We start from the raw sequence: 20,239 nt of genomic DNA on the forward strand, positions 1-20,239 counted from the left end.
TCTAATCCAAAATACTCGGAGCGATCGACAGGTGAAGCATCAATCAAAGAAGAATGATGGGTTTCAGCAGACTGTCCAGACGCTCCTCTCAATCGGCCTACCTCTCACCATTCATTCTAGAGTACGTGACAAGAGCCTCGTCAATAACCTCACAGAAGTGTACATTGGGAGTGACTACCAGAGGATCCTTGACTTTGAAAATCGTGTGCAACAAGGTGTTCTTCAGCGGATGAACGAGAATGGTGGATTTTGTCTACCAGATTTTGTGAAGAAAGGAGTGAACATCTGGTTTGCTGTGGATAACATTGACCTCATAGAAGACACACCAACTGGACAGAACACATTCCATGGTACAGTGGTCGTGATCAACCAGCGAGCAGAAGATGGATAACCCGTCAACCAACCACTTGTGCTCCCAGAAAAGCTCGTTTCTCCTGCACCACTAGCCATTAAAGTCAAATACCTGCAAAAGCCAATCATCAAAACCAAGCCAATACATTTTGCAGAAACCAACTGGGGAAACGAAAGTCTCATTTCAACAGAATTCACTCACACCTGGGCCCTTGCTAATTACTTCGGCACAGATGACAACACGTAGAGCCTGAAAACCAACAGGAAACAGATCAACAGCAAAATCAAGCCGAGACTCAAAACGTCCGAAATACTGCTGGCTAGAGTGCAGCCTGTGGCTGCTGGTTGCATCATTGTTTGGGACGCTGCTTTTTGCCGCTGATGCAGTGTCCCCTTACCAGTACACTGGTGCTCATTTTGCCGACCTCAGAAGGATGGCAGGCTGAGCCAACCCCCTGGTGTATTAATTCAGTGGCCCAACGGGGCTTGAACTCAGGATCCTAGGATCCCAATCCACCACCATAGCCACGAAGCCAACACCAGGCTTCGAAATACTGCTGATTATATTATTTCGCTGAAAGAACATATGCCTAAGAGTGAGAAGTTGGTAAAGGACAGAGTGATGCCAACTTGGGCTGCTACCAAGTCTCTGTTATCACGCTCCTCGCAGAATCATGGACTGACTAACAGAGGTTATTGCTACACTGTTCAGACTATGGAACCCTGTATACCAGTGGTTCCCAAACCTTTTTGTCCATGACCCAAATTTGAAATCACATTTTCCCCACAACCCAAATGATACTGGTACCTCGTGTACATATGATAAAAATTGTCAGAGAAAATGCTTTTGACATGAACCCCCCCCCCCTCAAAAACTGAGATTTTGAGGGCGGGGGTTTCAAGTTTGGGTCACGACCCTGGGTTTGGGAACCCCTGCTGTATACTGTTCTGATGTTGACTCAGGGAATATCTGCTTTTGTGGTCGGTCCTGAGAAGAGTCCTCATAACGCTTGATCTGGAACTTTACAGCCATGCCCTCAACATTCAGCAGTCAGTTGGTAACGAACACTGGCTCCTACCAGGTGTTCTGCATATTGGATTTACTTGCCTGCATACTCTTGGCAAAACGATTGACGGAAGTGGAATATATACGTGTGCCATTGAAAGTGGCACATACACTTCTGCAGCTCTTCGTGGAATCTATGGCGGCAAGGCATACAAGCGAGGCATTGAGAATCACATCACAACCAGCCTGGCGATCATGATGATGAGGTTTGCACCATTTCTGCCGCCCTTCCACCTGGACCTCAGTGTCAAATGCAGCGCTCTCAAGAAGGCTCTCCATGAGCACAGTCCAGATATGGTTGAGATAGACAACAATCTCCAGTCCTCATACTCAGAGAATGTCAAGCCGCTTGAAGACGAAAAAGACATAGAAGAGCTCACACAGTTTCTCATGCAGTACCTCGAGCAGGTATAGAGCCTTCTGCATCTTATCGGTGCATGTCGCTCAGGTGACTGGGAAGGTTATTTAGCTGCACTAGAGAACGTCATCAAGTATTTCTTCGCACACGATCACCTGAATTATGCGCGCCTCACGCCTGTCCAACTTGCTCAAATGAACGCTCTGGAACAGGTTGACCCTGCGACATGGGAAACAGTGAAGTCAGGTGATTTCGTTGTGGCAAAATCAGAGGTTCCCTTCACTCACCTTTTTACTGACCAAACTCTGGAGCAAGAAATCAAGTTGTAGAAGTGTCATGGCGGGATGGTTGGATCGAGTCAAGATGAAGCCGCTCTGGACCGACTTCTTACCATCACACCTCATCTCACTCATATAGTAAAGCAGTTCCTCCACAGCTTGCCTCGAGCCTCCAGGTCATCTGAATGAAGTGAACACGACCAGCTTCCGGGTGCTGTTGCTGTCAGGTCAAGCGAAAATGCTCTGAAGCTCCATCACTCCATCGATCTGCATTGTGGGGGCAATCCATTCACAGAAAAGTCTCCTCTGAAGAGCCTGGTATCCTCCGCTCTTGTACCAGATGTTGCAAAAGATGACATTCTGCACTTTGCAGAGAAGGGACAAAAGCGCTTTGAGGAGTTCGTCCATGACGGATTGCTGCCCACATAAATACTTTCAGTTTGGGACCCAATGAAGAAGTTCAAGCTAAAGACCTTCTCAAACTGTATGGAGAAAACTCGAGTCCACGTGGGTGACAAGGTCATCAAGTTGCGTGAGCAGTGTGAACTTCTGGGCAGATTCCTTATTAGTCAAGGAAGTCACCCTGAGCTGGTACCAAAACTGGATGAGACTGTTGGGGAATATGAGATGTCTGTGGTCCCATGCTCTTTGCTCTGTTGACGGCTCTCTTTATATCCCAGCTGACAAGGCCAGTCTGATGCACGCAGTTGAAGGAGCTAAGGCTCAACCACTTCAATCTACCACTCTTCTCGATACAGCACCGAGTCCACCACCTAAAGTTCATTGTTGATGCCATGGCTGTGCTTCAGAACATGAAGAAAACACCGACCATGCAAAAGCTCTGACCTTCAAGTGGCATTCATCAAGCGCATAGAGTTTATGATGGTCGGCAACGAGGGTCGAGTGGTCATAACAGGCCAACTGCCCAGATCTTCCTGCTATTGAACACAATGGTTGGCAATTAGAGAAAGGAGTCTATGTTCCTGTGAGGTGTCTCAATCTCCCCATTCCTCGAGCTGTAATTGAACTCACCAAATGTGCATGTAAATCAGATTGCACAGGAAGGTGCAGTTGTTGCAAGAACAGCCTGCCTTGTACTCCTCTGCAAATGTTATCCAAGGGAATGTGCAAATGTAATAAGGGAAGATGTGCACGAGGATGAGGTTGATGAATAAGCGGTCATTTTGAATTAGTTTCCATGAAATACTATCTAAACTGTTCTATATTGTTGTGGTTACCAGATTCGCAAACCACCATTCAGGTCCCTTAGGTGAGGTATCTCGGTAAGTGCATGTGTAGTTAGGCCCAAACCCGTTGTCTAGTGGGAATACATGTCATTTATACGTGCTGCGACTCTTCAGGATAGCCGTTTTTCTTTTACTATCTTTATTTTGGACCAATCGCCACCATCACAACCACAACAACCACCAACCACAACGCCGCTTCACCACAACTGCCATGACCTTTACCGTCGCAACTCGCCACCATCGCATCACCGTCATCTCGCGCCACTCATGGGCACCGATGCTGGACTCGTGTAGGGCGCACGTTGAACAGCGTGTACAAAATCACGGATTTTCTGCTTCAAAAACGGATCCAAAACGACACACGCCCACTTTTTGCCGTCAATCGGTGAGCGAGGGGCGACCAGCCCGCCCCCCAGGGCGATCGATATATGCAAATTTGTGGATCAAAAGCCTTCACGCCCACTTTTCTCGGGCCAATGGGGAGCGAGTTGAAAGGCCGGGAGGGGGTCAAAGGCGAGGTTAGGGGGGGAAAAAAAGGACGGTGTGCGCCAGGCAAAGGAGTAGTAAAGGTCGGAACGAGGCGAAGGAGTCGGAACAGAGAGACAAGACATCGCGGGCGGTGGAGCTGCTCGTCGGGTGCGTTGAAGTCGGAACGGAGGGGACGAGCTGTGGAGAGGCGGCGAGGGCGGACGAGGGGTGCTCGCGGCGTGCAGGGAGCTGCCCCCCGGGGAGGCCGGCAGCGCGGCCTGGCCGAGGTGGAGACGCCGTCGCACATAATAAAGATCCTCTATACCCTGAGCATCAGCAACCCCCTCCCTGTTTCCCCCCGCGCTGAGATAGTGCGACCAAGGGGGCCCCGTTCCCACCCCCTGCCAGGCACTGTCCACGAGGCCCGCGGGTTGCGGGCCATCGCCGCTCCGCGTCTCATCACCAGACGGGTAGGCCCGACCTGGTCTCGCCCCAGGCCTACCTCATTCTTGACGGTTTTTCTTTTCCTTGCTTTTGGGTATGTGTTGTCGCCGCCGCCTGTGAAGTAGAATTGTATAAGTGCTGCCGTGTGCTCGGTAGTCGGAATTTGTTCTGCACTGCGTTTTCACTTTTGTGTTTGCTTTTTTGTGTAAATGGAATTGTGTTTTATTTTTTTCTGTGCATTTGGTGGAATTGTATTTGTGTGCTTTCCGTTCGTCGCGAATAAATGTGCTTTATTGTTGAACTGTCTCCCGCTTCGCTTCGTCTTTTCCCCCATTGAACCCCCATCTTGCTTCACGTAAAGGGTTGGTAGTGGGCTGAGTACGCCCGATAATTAATCGAACCGTCGAGGTCGACGATAACACCGCTCGGTTATTCTGATAGTACGGAACGGGTCGCGTAAGTGGCCCGTGTCCGGTAGTCGACCTGCGGCGAGGTGCGATCGCCCGGTCTACCCTCCGCGTGGGTACTTAGGTAGGTCGAATTTGGCGAGCAACCCTATCCCACGCGGGGGCTGATTGGCTCGATCGCGGTGAGACCGAAAGGTCCACCCGTGACTGGTTCCCGGCGTTAGTCCGAGAGGGTCACGACTGGATTGTCCGTCCGGTGGGCGACGTGCCGCGATTCGAGTTACGTGGCCGTCGCACGCTGGCGGGCGCGAAGACCGCAACACTGGTGTCAGGAGTGGGATACAAATTCATCGCCCTCCTCGCGGCACTGGTATCGGAGAACAGGAAAACGGGCTCTCCTGTCTCCGGCTAAATTTACGGGAATCGGTCCAGGGGTGAGAGAAGCGACCCCCGATTCCCTCCAAATTACGAGCGAGCAAATTAACCCTTCACGAGAAGCAAGATGGCGTCTCAAGGCGAGCGGGAGCCGGGGGTATTAGAAATGTATATGTGTAATAATGTAGAGTCCATGGTCCAGGATGGAATCCCCGAGCAGGAAATGTTGATTGTGCAGGAACACGGACTCGCCCAACTGAACCCAAGGCCCGAGGTGGGCGCGGCAGCGGCCGCGGTGTATGACACCCCCCCCCCCCCTCTCCACCAAGACCCTTCCCCAACCCTTGCCGAAACGGCTCAGCTGAGTGCATCCAACATGGCCCAGCCATAGCCATGCTGGCGGCAATGAACAAACAAATGAATGAAGTGAAAACGACGATGGATACAAATACAAATGAAATAAAAAACGAAATGAAAGGCATGAACGAAAAGATGGATGCGAATACACAAAAAATGGATGAAAAGATGGATACAAATACAAATGAAGTGAAAACGACGATGGATGCGAATACACAGCAAATAAACGGAATGGAAGCAAACATGAAAGAAGAAATGAAAGAGCTGCGGGGTGAGACGCAGAACATGGGCCGATGCCTGCAGGCGGGCATGAAGGCCGTGACCAGGGAGCTGGGAATGGCGACTTCACGTGTGGGAGCAAACGAGCTGGGTGGGGGTGCAACGGCTGACAGGCCCGCGGTGGAGGCGGGTGAAAAAATAATTCGTGGAACGTGTTGGGCGAGGGTCGTGACGATGACCGAAAGGGAAAATTAAATGGGGAGACCAAAAACGTGTGAGACGAGACACGAGGTGACGACAACAGAAATAATAGTTGAGACAAGGGAGGTAAAGGGTGAAGAGTTGGCAGAGACACGGGAGATGGGAACGATAGAGGGAAGACTACACGATGAAGACGGGGTAAGTGACGCACACACACACACGGAGGTAGTGGAGGACAATGGGGGTGAGCTGGCGGACTGGGTAGAGACCCAGTGCGAGCACCTGGATGGCCTCCTCCAGGAACGAGGGAGGGAGAATGCCCCTTGAGGTGAGTCACCACCAGGTGAGTTCGGGCCGTGCTTTGCGAGGTTGAGGGGACGAGTGCTGTGGACAGGTGCACTGAGAGCTTGGGGGGTATAGAGGCCCCGGAGACCCTTGTGGGGACACGAATCCCCAGTGTGGTTGTCCCTGTGTGTGTGGTGCAAGGTGTGAGTGCGTCCCCGTGTGTGGAAGCGACCCCGTGTGTGAGTGGTGTGGTGGCGATGGTGCCGGAGTGCGTGCTTCCCAGCACGCCGTGTGTGGATGAGGCACCGTGTGTGAGGATGAAACGGCCAGTATGAATGAGGCACCACGTGTGAGTGGTGTGGTGGCGATGTTGCCGGAGTACGTGCTTCCCAGCACACCGTGTGTGGATGAGGCACGGAGTGCGAGTGAGGCACCGCGGGTGAGTGCCCCCGCACGCGTGAGTGAACGGCCGTGTGCAAGGTCGCTGTGTGCCAGGGAGACCGTGTGTGTGAGAGAGCGGTATGAGAGGGAAATGTCGGTTGGCATGCGGGGGCACGCAGCCGCGTCTCCCCGTGTGAATGTGATGGTGTGGACTGTGTGCGTCGTAACACGCAGGTGTGCGTGGGTCGAATGGCGACGACGGCGACAGAGGAGAGAAAGCCGAGTAGCGGCTGTAGTTGTTTCGCGCACCGTGCCGGGTTCACCCAGCAGTGAGCACGCGGTTCGTGCTGTGCAACGCACGAGACCACCACGTGCTCGCTTGCGAGAGTGAAGTCCCGGTCCGGAAACGCACGCGGTGGATTTGCCGATCCCGCGGACGGACAAAGTTTAGGCAGGTAAATGGATTTGGACCGGACGGGTTCTCCACGCGATCGTGTGTTCAGCTCCAACGGGCAAAGCACATGTGTTCGCGTGGGAAACCCCTCGAGACATGGGGCTTGTGTTTTTTTTATGCGCACGGTGACGTCATGGCTGCACGTGTGGGTTGGAATCCGGCAGGAGGGGTATCTCTGCCGGATGGTAGCGTCCAAGGAGGACGAGGAACACGCGTGCAGCTGCATGACGTCACGGGCAGGTGCAAAGTGTGCGAGCTCTGAGTTGCCGCGCAGGTGCTGCGCATGAAAAAAAGCAAGCCTCACTGGGTGTACAGGATTCCTGGGCAAGGGTGGAAGACCCCTTGACCCTGGGCACAGGATGGAAACTAGTTAGGGGGAAGGGTTAGCTTAGTTAGACCGACTTCATGGGGCAGGGGTAAGTCCTCATGGAGTCCGTGGAATGGATTAGTTAGAGGGATTGTAGCCAGATTTAGGTTGGGAAATTGATTAATGGGATTATTTGGAGACAGTGACAGACTTGTGGATGTGTAGCGGGGACGTAGTTTAGCTACGTAGTGTTAAATGGAACGTGCTGTAGTTTAAGGGACGACGTGGGAGCACGAGTTAGTTAGGGGATGTAGTTAGGAGGATGGCAGAGTTCAGTGGTGTGTGTGTTGAAGAGTTGGTGAGTAAATTGGAAGCATGTGCTTGGTGAGTGAGTGAGGCCAGCGGGTCTGTGTGAATGGAGTGAATGGGGAATGCATGGTGCGATGAGTGATTGGGGGGAGGAGTGACTCCCGCCCAAGGGACCCCGGGGTCAGAGTAAAGTGAGTTAGCTGGGTTAGTCAAATTGAAAAATGGAGGTCGTTTTGTTGTTGGTGGGAAAGTAGGCTCGAGACCCGTTTGGAGGGGTGCAGGAGCCCTGTTGACGGGTTGGGAGCGTGGCTGCGAAAGGTGAGTATCGCTGAGTGGGTACCCCGGGCACCAGGCTAGTCGGCCGCGGTAGGCCATGGGCCCATGGGGGGCCGGGATAGCGTAGTGGGCACGGGTGCGCCTGCTTGGTGCAGGGGCCCGGGGCGCCATTAGCCGCGTGGGCAGTGTTGTGGGCACGGGTGACCCTCGGAAAGGGGCCCGGGAGGCCGGCCTGCCACGTGTGCGTTTCAGGGGAGGTGCCATGGGGGGCACTCCCCGGTGTTAGGGAGCTGGTAGGCTCGGAGGCAGTGTAGTGCCCGGGGGTGCCATAGCGGGAGAATCGGCAGAGGGTCGTGCCTGCCAAAGTGAGCCACGTGTCCCAGCCAGGAGACCGTGTGAGGGCACGGAGAGAAAATTGGGGGGCGAGGCCCGAAATTGTAAGGACACCAACACAGACGACGGGAATCTGGGCTGTTAGAACCAATAGTTTAAGCGAGAGGCGCTTGTTGAAAAGCCCCGGGGTAGTTTAACAGTTAAATGGTTAGGATAGATTAGGAGATGTACCTCCGGGCACCATCCATTCCTCGCTGTCATTGTGGGCCGCTGACCCACTTTGGTTAAGATCGCCGAACTCTGGGGAGGCCATTCTGAGGCTTCGTTGGGCCTCGACACAGGACGTTAGCTCTCCTTGTTCCCTCCGGGAAGGGAACGTAGGGGTTGGGAGTAGGCTAGGTGACAGAATAGGTTAGCCGAACAAGGACGATAAAGGGGGTTAGGGGACGATTTATAGTGGGGAAGTAAAAATAAAAACAATAAAAAAATAAGTTGGGGCTAAATTGGGGTTTGACAAATTAAGGGAGTGGGTATGTACAGTGACAGGCAAAGGCGATAGGTTGGGAGGGAGACAGGTAGGTAGGTCCGAGCCCGCCTTCCAAGTGGCCAGCACCACCGCACTCCCTCCACCAACCTCCACTGAACGGCAAAGGCTAGCCAACTCCATCGGCTGGCCGTGTTTTGCTTCAAGGCGGAGGCCGGCCAACTTCATCGGCAGCTGTGTTCTGCAAGGCCTGTGCCGGCCAGTTCATCTGCTGGCTGTTTTTCTTCAAGGCCTGTGCCGGCCAGTTCATCTGCCGGCTGTGTTTGCCTGCAGCGGCCTTCTTCTGCGGGCTGTGTTGCCTGCACCTTTGCCATGCCATGCCCACTGCCCACGTTCACCAGCCCCGTTCAATTTTTGCTTTGCCCCCCCCCCCTGTTCATTTCCATGTGCGCCAGGATCAAGGCTACAGTTTGCAAGCTGCGAGAACTGCCCTGTTGGCAGCTACAACACGGGCCTGCAGTGGCAGCCCGTGCACCGTGTTTTGCGTCCATCCATTCATCCATCCATTCGTTGTGCTCATTGCGTGTGCCACTTGAGCTGGCACGGAGACTGCGTTGTGCAGCCCAAGCACCGTTGTGGTTCACTGAGTTCAGTTCAAAAGGGAAGGCCTTGGACTGCGTGTGAGCAGCCAGCCACGTTCCTTGTCACCTGCATTGTTTGAGCCAGAGACTGCATGCGGGCAGCCTGGCTCCCTGCTAACTGCTTTTCTTTTGCAGAGTTCAGTGATCCTGGGCCATGGTTTAGTGTAAAATTTGTAAGTTAAGGTTAAGATGTACTGTAAATATGAGTGCGCCCCCGGCATGTCTGTCTAGCGCCGGCAATTTTATTTAAGTCGTCCGTGTGAGTGAGTTTGTTTAGGTAGTTACGCAGCCCTCAGGTTATTTATTTTGGGGACACGAATACCATGAATGTCGCACTCAGGGATCCGTAGGTAAAGTGTACTAGGGGAAAACTACACATGATGGCACACGAAAATTTCACGACTCGGGACGAGTCTGTAAAAGGGGAAGGGGGTAGTGTTGTGGTTACCAGATTCGCAAACCACCATTCAGGTCCCTTAGGTGAGGTATCTCGGTAAGTGCATGTGTAGTTAGACCCAAACCCGTTTGTCTAGTGGGAATACATGTCATTTATACGTGCTGCGACTCTTCAGGATAGCCGTTTTTCTTTACTATCTTTATTTTGGACCAATCGCCACCATCACAACCACAACAACAACCACCAACCACAACGCCGCTTCACCACAACCGCCATGACCTTTACCGTCGCAACTCGCCACCATCGCATCACCGTCATCTCGCGCCACTCATGGGCACCGATGCTGGACTCGTGTAGGGCGCACGTTGAACAGCGTGTACAAAATCACGGATTTTCTGCTTCAAAAACGGATCCAAAACGACACACGCCCACTTTTTGCCGTCCAATCGGTGAGCGAGGGGCGAATTGGCCCCGCCCCCAGGGCGATCGATATATGCAAATTTGTGGATCAAAAAGCCTTCACGCCCACTTTTTCTCGGGCCAATGGGGAGCGAGTTGAAAGGTCAAAGGGAGGGGGTCAAAGGCGAAGTTACGGGGGGGATAAAAGGACGGTGTTCGTCAGTCAAAGGAGTAGTAAAGGTCGGAACGAGGCGAAGGAGTCGGAACAGAGAGTCAAGACTTCGCGGGCGGTGGAGCTGCTCGTCGTGTGCGTTGAAGTCGGAACAGAGGGGACGAGCTGTGGAGAGGCGGCGAGGGCGGACGAGGGGGTGCTCGCGTCGTGCAGGGAGCTGCACCCCTGGGAGGCCGGCAGCGCGACCTGGCCGAGGTGGAGACGCTCGTCGCACATAATAAAGATCCTCTATACCCCGAGCATCAGCAACCCCCTCCTGTTTCCCCCCGCGCTGAGATAGTGCGACCAAGGGGGCCCCGTTCCCACCCCCTGCCAGGCACTGTCCACGAGGCCCGCGGGTTGCGGGGCCATCGCCGCTCCGCGTCTCATCACCAGACGGGTAGGCCCGACCTGGTCTCGGCCCCAGGCCTACCTCATTCTTGAGGGTATTTCTTTTCCTTGGTTTTGGGTATGTGTTGTCGGCGCCGTCTGTGAAGTAGAATTGTATAAGTGTTGCCGTGTGCTCGGTAGTCGGAATTAGCTCTGCACTGTGTTTTCACTTTTATGTTTGCTTTTTGTGTAAATGGAATTGTGTTTTCTTTTTTTTTGTGTGCATTTGGTGGAATTGTATTTGTGTGCTTTCCGTTCGTCGCGAATAAATGTGCTTTATTGTTGAACTGTCTCCCGCTTCGCTTCGTCTTTTCCCCCATTGAACCCCCATCTTGCTTCACGTAAAGGGTTGGTAGTGGGCTGAGTACGCCCGATAATTAATCGAACCGTCGAGGTCGACGATAACACCGCTCGGTTATTCTGATAGTACGGAACGGGTCGCTTAAGTGGCCCGTGTCCGAAGTCGACCTGCGGCGAGGTGCGATCGCCCGGTCTACCCTCCGCGTGGGTACTTAGGTAGGTCGAATTTGGCGAGCAACCCTATCCCACGCGGGGGCTGATTGGCTCGATCGCGGTGAGACCGAAAGGTCCACCCGTGACTGGTTCCCGGCGGCGTTAGTCCGAGAGGGTCACGACTGGATTGTCCGTCCGGTGGGCGACGTGCCGCGATTCGAGTTACGTGGCCGTCCGCACGCTGGCGGGCGCGAAGACCGCAACACTGGTGTCAGGAGTGGGATACAAATTCATCGCCTCCTCGCTGCACTGGTATCGGAGAACAGGAAAACGGGCTCTCCTGTCTCCGGCTAAATTTACGGGAATCGGTCCAGGGGGTGAGAGAAGCGACCCCCGATTCCCTCCAAATTACGAGCGAGCAAATTAACCCTTCACGAGAAGCAAGATGGCGTCTCAAGGCGAGCGGGAGCCGGGGGTATTAGGAAATGTATATGTGTAATAATGTAGAGTCCATGGTCCAGGATGGAATCCCCGAGCAGGAAATGTTGATTGTGCAGGAACACGGACTCGCCCAACTGAACCCAAGGCCCGAGGTGGAGGCGGCAGCGGCCGCGGTGTATGACACCTCCCCCCCTCTCCACCAAGACCCTTCCCCAACCCTTGCCGAAACGGCTCAGCTGAGTGCATCCAACATGGCCCAGCTATAGCCATGCTGGCGGCAATGAACAAACAAATGAATGAAGTGAAAACGACGATGGATACAAATACAAATGAAATAAAAACGAAAATGAAAGGCATGAACGAAAAGATGGATGCGAATACACAAAAAATGGATGAAAAGATGGATACAAATACAAATGAAGTGAAAACGACGATGGATGCGAATACACAGCAAATAAACGGAATGGAAGCAAACATGAAAGAAGAAATGAAAGAGCTGCGGGGTGAGACGCAGAACATGGGCCGATGCCTGCAGGCGGGCATGAAGGCCGTGACCAGGGAGCTGGGAATGGCGACTTCACGTGTGGGAGCAAACGAGCTGGGTGGGGGTGCAACGGCTGACAGGCCCGCGGTGGAGGCGGGTGAAAAAATACCCGTGGAACGTGTTGGGCGAGGGTCGTGACGATGACCGAAAGGGAAAAATTAAATGGGGAGACCAAAACGTGTGAGACGAGACACGAGGTGACGACAACAGAAATAATAGTTGAGACAAGGGAGGTAAAGGGTGAAGAGTTGGCAGAGACACGGGAGATGGGAACGATAGAGGGAAGACTACACGATGAAGACGGGGTAAGTGACGCACACACACACGGAGGTAGTGGAGGACAATGGGGGTGAGCTGGCGGACTGGGTGGAGACCCAGTGCGAGCACCTGGATGGCCTCCTCCAGGAACGAGGGGAGGGAGAATGCCCCCTTGAGGTGAGTCACGACCAGGTGAGTTCGGTCGTGCTTTGCGAGGTTGAGGGGACGAGTGCTGTGGACAGGTGCACTGAGAGCTTGGGGGGTATAGAGGCCCCGGAGACCCTTGTGGGGACACGAATCCCCAGTGTGGTTGTCCCTGTGTGTGTGGTGCAAGGTGTGAGTGCGTCCCCGTGTGTGGAAGCGACCCCGTGTGTGAGTGGTGTGGTGGCGATGGTGCCGGAGTGCGTGCTTCCCAGCACGCCGTGTGTGGATGAGGCACCGTGTGTGAGGATGAAACGGCCAGTATGAATGAGGCACCACGTGTGAGTGGTGTGGTGGCGATGTTGCCGGAGTACGTGCTTCCCAGCACACCGTGTGTGGATGAGGCACGGAGTGCGAGTGAGGCACCGCGGGTGAGTGCCCCCGCACGCGTGAGTGAACGGCCGTGTGCAAGGTCGCTGTGTGCCAGGGAGACCGTGTGTGTGAGAGAGCGGTATGAGAGGGAAATGTCGGTTGGCATGCGGGAGCACGCAGCCGCGTCTCCCCGTGTGAATGTGATGGTGTGGACTGTGTGCGTCGTAACACGCAGGTGTGCGTGGGTCGAATGGCGACGACGGCGACAGAGGAGAGAAAGCCGAGTAGCGGCTGTAGTTGTTTCGCGCACCGTGCCGGGTTCACCCAGCAGTGAGCACGCGGTTCGTGCTGTGCAACGCACGAGACCACCACGTGCTCGCTTGCGAGAGTGAAGTCCCGGTCCGGAAACGCACGCGGTGGATTTGCCGATCCCGCGGACGGACAAAGTTTAGGCAGGTAAATGGATTTGGACCGGACGGGTTCTCCACGCGATCGTGTGTTCAGCTCTAACGGGCAAAGCACATGTGTTCGCGTGGGAAACCCCTCGAGACATGGGGCTTGTGTTTTTTTTATGCGCACGGTGACGTCATGGCTGCACGTGTGGTTGGAATCCGGCAGGAGGGGTATCTCTGCCGGATGGTAGCGTCCAAGGAGGGACGAGGAACACGTGCAGCTGCATGACGTCACGGGCAGGTGCAAAGTGTGCGAGCTCTGAGTTGCCGCGCAGGTGCTGCGCATGAAAAAAAAAAGCAAGCCTCACTTTCGGGTGTACAGGATTCCTGGGCAAGGGGTGGAAGACCCCCTTGACCCTGGGCACAGGATGGAAACTAGTTAGGGGGAAGGGTTAGCTTAGTTAGACCGACTTCATGGGGCAGGGGTAAGTCCTCATGGAGTCCGTGGAATGGATTAGTTAGAGGGATTGTAGCCAGATTTAGGTTGGGAAATTGATTAATGGGATTATTTGGAGACAGTGACAGACTTGTGGATGTGTAGCGGGGACGTAGTTTAGCTACGTAGTGTTAAATGGAACGTGCTGTAGTTTAAGGGACGACGTGGGAGCACGAGTTAGTTAGGGGATGTAGTTAGGAGGATGGCAGAGTTCAGTGGTGTGTGTGTTGAAGAGTTGGTGAGTAAATTGGAAGCATGTGCTTGGTGAGTGAGTGAGGCCAGCGGGTCTGTGTGAATGGAGTGAATGGGGAATGGCATGGTGCGATGAGTGATTGGGGGGAGGGAGTGACTCACCGCCCAAGGGACCCTGGGGTCAGAGTAAAGTGAGTTAGCTGGGTTAGTCAAATTGAAAAATGGAGGTCGTTTTGTTGTTGGTGGGAAAGTAGGCTCGAGACCCGTTTGGAGGGGTGCAGGAGCCCTGTTGACGGGTTGGGAGCGTGGCTGCGAAAGGTGAGTATCGCTGAGTGGGTACCCCGGGCACCAGGCTAGTCGGCCGCGGTAGGCCATTGCAGGGCCCATGGGGGGCCGGGATAGCGTAGTGGGCACGGGTGCGCCTGCTTGGTGCAGGGGCCCGGGCGCCATTAGCCGCGTGGGCAGTGTTGTGGGCACGGGTGACCCTCGGAAAGGGGCCCGGGAGGCCGGCCTGCCACGTGTGCGTTTCAGGGGAGGTGCCATGGGGGCACTCCCGGTGTTAGGGAGCTGGTAGGCTCGGAGGCAGTGTAGTGCCCGGGGGTGCCATAGCGGGAGAATCGGCAGAGGGTCGTGCCTGCCAAAGTGAGCCACGTGTCCCAGCCAGGAGACCGTGTGAGGGCACGGAGAGAAAATTGGGGGGCGAGGCCCGAAATTGTAAGGACACCAACACAGGCGACGGGAATCTGGGTTGTTAGAACCAATAGTTTAAGCGAGAGGCGCTTGTTGAAAGCCCCGGGGTAGTTTAACAGTTAAATGGTTAGGATAGATTAGGAGATGTACCCCTCCGCACCATCCATTCCCTCGCTGTCATTGTGGGCCGCTGGACCCACTTTGGTTAAGATCGCCGAACTCTGGGGAGGCCATTCTGAGGCTTCGTTGGGCCTCGACACAGGACGTTAGCTCTCCCTTGTTCCCCTCCGGGAAGGGAACGTAGGGGTTGGGAGTAGGCTAGGTGACAGAATAGGTTAGCCGAACAAGGACGATAAAGGGGGTTAGGGGACGATTTATAGTGGGGAAGTAAAAATAAAAACAATAAAAAAATAAGTTGGGGCTAAATTGGGGTTTGACAAATTAAGGGAGTGGGTATGTACAGTGACAGGCAAAGGCGATAGGTTGGGAGGGAGACAGGTAGGTAGGTCCGAGCCCGCCTTCCAAGTGGCCAGCACCACCGCACTCCCTCCACCAACCTCCACTGAACGGCAAAGGCTAGCCAACTCCATCGGCTGGCCGTGTTTTGCTTCAAGGCGGAGGCCGGCCAACTTCATCGGCAGCTGTGTTCTGCAAGGCCTGTGCCGGCCAGTTCATCTGCTGGCTGTTTTTCTTCAAGCCCTGTGCCGCCCAGTTCCTCTACCGGCAGTGTTTGCCTGCAACGCCCTTCTTCTCCGATCTGTTTCGCCTGCACCTTTCCCATGCCACGCCCACTCCCCACGTCCACCAGCCCCCTTCAATTTTTCCTTTGCCCCCCCCCTGTTCATTTCCATGTGCGCCAGGATCAAGGCTACAGTTTGCAAGCTGCGAGAACTGCCCTGTTGGCAGCTACAACACGGGCCTGCAGTGGCAGCCCGTGCACCGTGTTTTGCGTCCATCCATTCATCCATCCATTCGTTGTGCTCATTGCGTGTGCCACTTGAGCTGGCACGGAGACTGCGTTGTGCAGCCCAAGCACCGTTGTGGTTCACTGAGTTCAGTTCAAAAGGGAAGGCCTTGGAGTGCGTGGTGAGCAGCCAGCCACGTTCCCTTGTCACCTGCATTGTTTGAGCCAGAGACTGCATGCGGGCAGCCTGGCTCCCTGCCAACTGCTTTTCTTTTGCAGAGTTCAGTGATCCTGGGCCATGGTTTAGTGTAAAATTTGTGTTAAGGTTAAGATGTACTGTAAATATGAGTGCGCCCCCGGCATGTCTGTCTAGCGCCGGCAATTTTATTTAAGTCGTCCGTGTGAGTGAGTTTGTTTAGGTAGTTACGCAGCCCTCAGGTTATTTATTTTGGGGACACGAATACCATGAATGTCGCACTCAGGGATCCGTAGGTAAAGTGTACTAGGGGAAAACTACACATGATGGCACACGAAAATTTGACGACTCGGGACGAGTCTGTAAAAAGGGAAGGGGGTAGTGTTGTGGTTACCAGATTCGCAAACCACCATTCAGGTCCCTTAGGTGAGGTATCTCGGTAAGTGCATGTGTAGTTAGGCCCAAACCCGTTGTCTAGTGGGAATACATGTCATTTATACGTGCTGCGACTCTTCAGGATAGCCGTTTTTCTTTTACTATCTTTATTTTGGACCAATCGCCACCATCACAACCACAACAACAACCACCAACCACAACGCCGCTTCACCACAACCGCCATGACCTTTACCGTCGCAACTCGCCACCATCGCATCACCGTCATCTCGCGCCACTCATGGGCACCGATGCTGACTCGTGTAGGGCGCACGTTGAACAGCGTGTACAAAATCACGGATTTTCTGCTTCAAAACGGATCCAAAACGACACACGCCCACTTTTGCCGTCCAATCGGTGAGCGAGGGCGAATTGGCCCCACCCCCAGGGCGATCGATATATGCAAATTTGTGGATCAAAAGCCTTCACGCCCACTTTTTCTCGGGCCAATGGGGAGCGAGTTGAAAGGCCGCGAGGGGGTCAAAGGCGAAGTTACGGGGGGATAAAAGGACGGTGTTCGTCAGTCAAAGGGAGTAGTAAAGGTCGGAACGAGGCGAAGGAGTCGGAACAGAGAGTCAAGACTTCGCGGGCGGTGGAGCTGCTCGTCGTGTGCGTTGAAGTCGGAACGGAGGGGACGAGCTGTGGAGAGGCGGCGAGGGCGGACGAGGGGGTGCTCGCGGCGTGCAGGGAGGTGCACCCCTGGGAGGGCGGGGGCGCGACCTGGCGGAGGTGGAGGCGCTCGTCGCACATAATAAAGATCCTCTATACCCCGAGCATCAGCAACCCCCTCCTGTTTCCCCCGCGCTGAGATAGTGCGACCAAGGGGGCCCCGTTCCCACCCCCTGCCAGGCACTGTCCACGAGGCCCGCGGGTTGCGGGGCCATCGCCGCTCCGCGTCTCATCACCAGACGGGTAGGCCCGACCTGGTCTCGGCCCCAGGCCTACCTCATTCTTGAGGGTATTTCTTTTCCTTGGTTTTGGGTATGTGTTGTCGGCGCCGTCCTGTGAAGTAGAATTGTATAAGTGTTGCCGTGTGCTCGGTAGTCGGAATTAGCTCTGCACTGTGTTTTCACTTTTATGTTTGCTTTTTGTGTAAATGGAATTGTGTTTTCTTTTTTTGTGTGCATTTGGTGGAATTGTATTTGTGTGCTTTCCGTTCGTCGCGAATAAATGTGCTTTATTGTTGAACTGTCTTCCCGCTTCGCTCGTTTTTCCCCATTGAACCCCCATCTTGCTTCACGTAAAGGGTTGGTAGTGGGCTGAGTACGCCCGATAATTAATCGAACCGTCGAGGTCGACGATAACACCGCTCGGTTATTCTGATAGTACGGAACGGGTCGCTTAAGTGGCCCGTGTCCGAAGTCGACCTGCGGCGAGGTGCGATCGCCCGGTCTACCCTCCGCGTGGGTACTTAGGTAGGTCGAATTTGGCGAGCAACCCTATCCCACGCGGGGGCTGATTGGCTCGATCGCGGTGAGACCGAAAGGTCCACCCGTGACTGGTTCCCGGCGTTAGTCCGAGAGGGTCACGACTGGATTGTCCGTCCGGTGGGCGACGTGCCGCGATTCGAGTTACGTGGCCGTCGCACGCTGGCGGGCGCGAAGACCGCAACAATATGTTTTTGTTCTTGATGTATCCCTTTGTTTTTATTTGTATCTGTTCGCTTATTAAACGTTTGTGCAACTTAAAAAATATTATGTGTTTATACATCTCATCACAGGTCAGTCTGATCACAAAAATAACTGCACCAATCATTTTCCAATGCCTAAAAACCCATAGAAAGAGGTACTACATGACTGTTTCTGGCAAGCATGAAAAGGACCCCGAGTATGATGCCGATTGCCACCGGAAGTCACTCATAGCCACTTCCGGTCGCTTCGAGTGTCATAAATGGAGTCAGTATTATCTAAAACCCCTAAAACGACCCAAAGATCATGAAAATTGAATCATTATTATCGAAGATAGGCGAGAGGTCAGTCTGGGGGGTCCCGGGACGAAAAAGGGCCCCCCACAAGGGGGGGGAGTCGAGGGGTTCAAAAATTTGAACCCCATCATTTTCCAGTAGCAGGACTCCAAATCAACCCAATACAGCAAAAAAAAAAAATAAAAAAAAAATCAATTTTAGCACAAAAATCCTTTGGGATGGCAAGTCATACCACACTATGAAGCAGTCCACAGCTTTTTGAGATATCGTACTATATATCGTTTTTGACCTCATCTCTCAATGGTGAAGAATCACCTAAAAAAATTATAGTAGCCAGATCTTCATAAATATCTAATCAGTTCATCCTTGTCACATACCCAACCTGTCCAAAAATTTTCATGCGAATACATCTACAACTTTTTGAGAAATCCTGCACACAAAAAGACAGACAGAGACAGCCAAACAAACAGGGGTGAAAACATAACCTCCACTTTCGGTGGCAGAGGTAATTGTGCACCATAGCAGAAAAATATGGCATTTCTTGGAGTGATTGTAGATGTCGACTCATTCCATGGCATTTCTGCTTTGATAAACTGGCAAAGTAGACCAACCATTTCCATATCCTGCAGTCAAACATGCAGTTTTTTGTTCCTCCAGTTTTTGGTGGACGGTGATACGCAGATTCTTTGAACAGACCTTCTGCAGAAATTATCCCGGCCATAAGCTCATCATACAGTTGGACTGTATTCTGGAGGTTCACCAAAATATCAGCATGTGATTATTTGTTCTGTTTCAACTTAAAAAATGGCAGTTATTATCGATTTTTGCTTGACACACATCTTGGTAAAATCATCCAGTAAGAATATATGCGAAAGTGTGTGCTTACATTTGAAACCCTTTCATGTAATATTCAGTGAGCTATAGTGGCAGAAAATATGGCACTGTGCTGCCATCTTTAATTTATGTAAAGCAACACTTTTGCCAAACATACATTTTTGATACATTATTCGGGAGGGGGTTGGTGGTAATTTCCAACAAATCCAGTTTATTTCGTAATTTGATCGAGGTTTGGGATTTTTTTTTTTTCATGAGATTGACTTGTCAAAATGAGTTGGAGAGCAGGAAGAGTGCAGGAGGTGTTGGAGGAGAATAAAAGAAAAGACAATGAGAAATAATTGTGTGATAGAAGACAGGGCAGACAGTAGGTGAGAGCTATTTCCAAGATCATTATATTTACCAGAGGTGCTCGTTTCAGGTGTAACAGAACCTTTGACACCTCTTAAAGGTGGGCGAGAACTGGGTGGATGACGAGAATTAACAGTACCAGCAAACACAGATCGTGATGTCCCTATGCCTTTAAACAACACAACAAAAGGAAGGGGGGAAGGGGGGTGAGGGGAAAGAGTTACAACACAATCCTGTTGTGCTTGAAAATGCATTCTGCAATCATGGAAACCAAGATGTTCACATGTCCTAGCAATGGTAATCATTACCCACCGTTACGGACAGACATAGCCCTTGATCTGGCCGGTTGAACTGTTGCTGTCGGCTTTCTCACTGCAGATGATGCGCTTTTGTCTGAGAGATGGTGGATGGCCTTTGTTACAGCAACTCCTCTTGCCTCCAGACCAGAAGCACTTTCAATAACCTGCACATCTGGCTTCTCTGACCTCGATCGTTTTGTGTTCTGCATTGAGGAAACAGCCCTTCATGCACCTAATTAACAAATTAATCAAACAAGCAAAGGTAGGCCTAAATTAAAAAAAAAATTGCATTGGACTGAGAGTAGAAACACTGACTTGCACTTCAGCAAAGATAAATGTTTTGGCTAATAGTGACTTATGCTCAAAAAAAAAATAAAAAAGATTCCATATATTAATGGGATAAAGACAACTTGGCCAAGTGGACACTGCACCAGAAGGAAAAGCTCAATTAATGTTAAATTAAATTGAAGAAATAAACACAATGTTGATTGAGGTAGAACAACTGCTGTGAGAACCAAGTAGTTGAATTGTTGGGTGTTAACCCTTCGTCAGAATGAAAGAGAAGAGATAGGGGTGAGACCATAACTTGAGTCATGGTATGCAAAAATATTTTTAACGGGCATGACCTTGGACCTGTTAATAAAAAAACTGAATCAGTTTGTCTTTGTATTAGTTTATACTT

At 52.6% G+C, this 20,239-nt stretch overlaps 1 protein-coding gene across 6 annotated transcripts in view; it reads right to left on the minus strand.

Moving 5' to 3' along the window:
* LOC147035073 (carboxy-terminal kinesin 2-like) overlaps nt 1-20,239 on the minus strand; it is a 122,894-nt gene that overhangs the window by 69,758 nt on the left and 32,897 nt on the right. For 5 of the 6 annotated variants that reach the window (XM_085893325.1, XM_085893343.1, XM_085893333.1 and 2 more), the window contains 2 exons: nt 19,571-19,760; nt 19,311-19,427 (listed from right to left, as the gene is read on the minus strand). In XM_085893325.1, the coding sequence (XP_085749451.1) occupies nt 19,311-19,427; nt 19,571-19,760 (307 nt within the window). The remainder of the gene's footprint in view (nt 1-19,310; nt 19,428-19,570; nt 19,761-20,239) is intronic. The other variant, XM_085893349.1, reaches the window with a different exon arrangement.

Source organism: Eptatretus burgeri, chromosome 1 (assembly GCF_056783735.1).
Source record: "Eptatretus burgeri isolate ZD-2024b chromosome 1, Ebu_testis_v1, whole genome shotgun sequence".
NCBI lineage: Eukaryota > Metazoa > Chordata > Myxini > Myxiniformes > Myxinidae > Eptatretus > Eptatretus burgeri.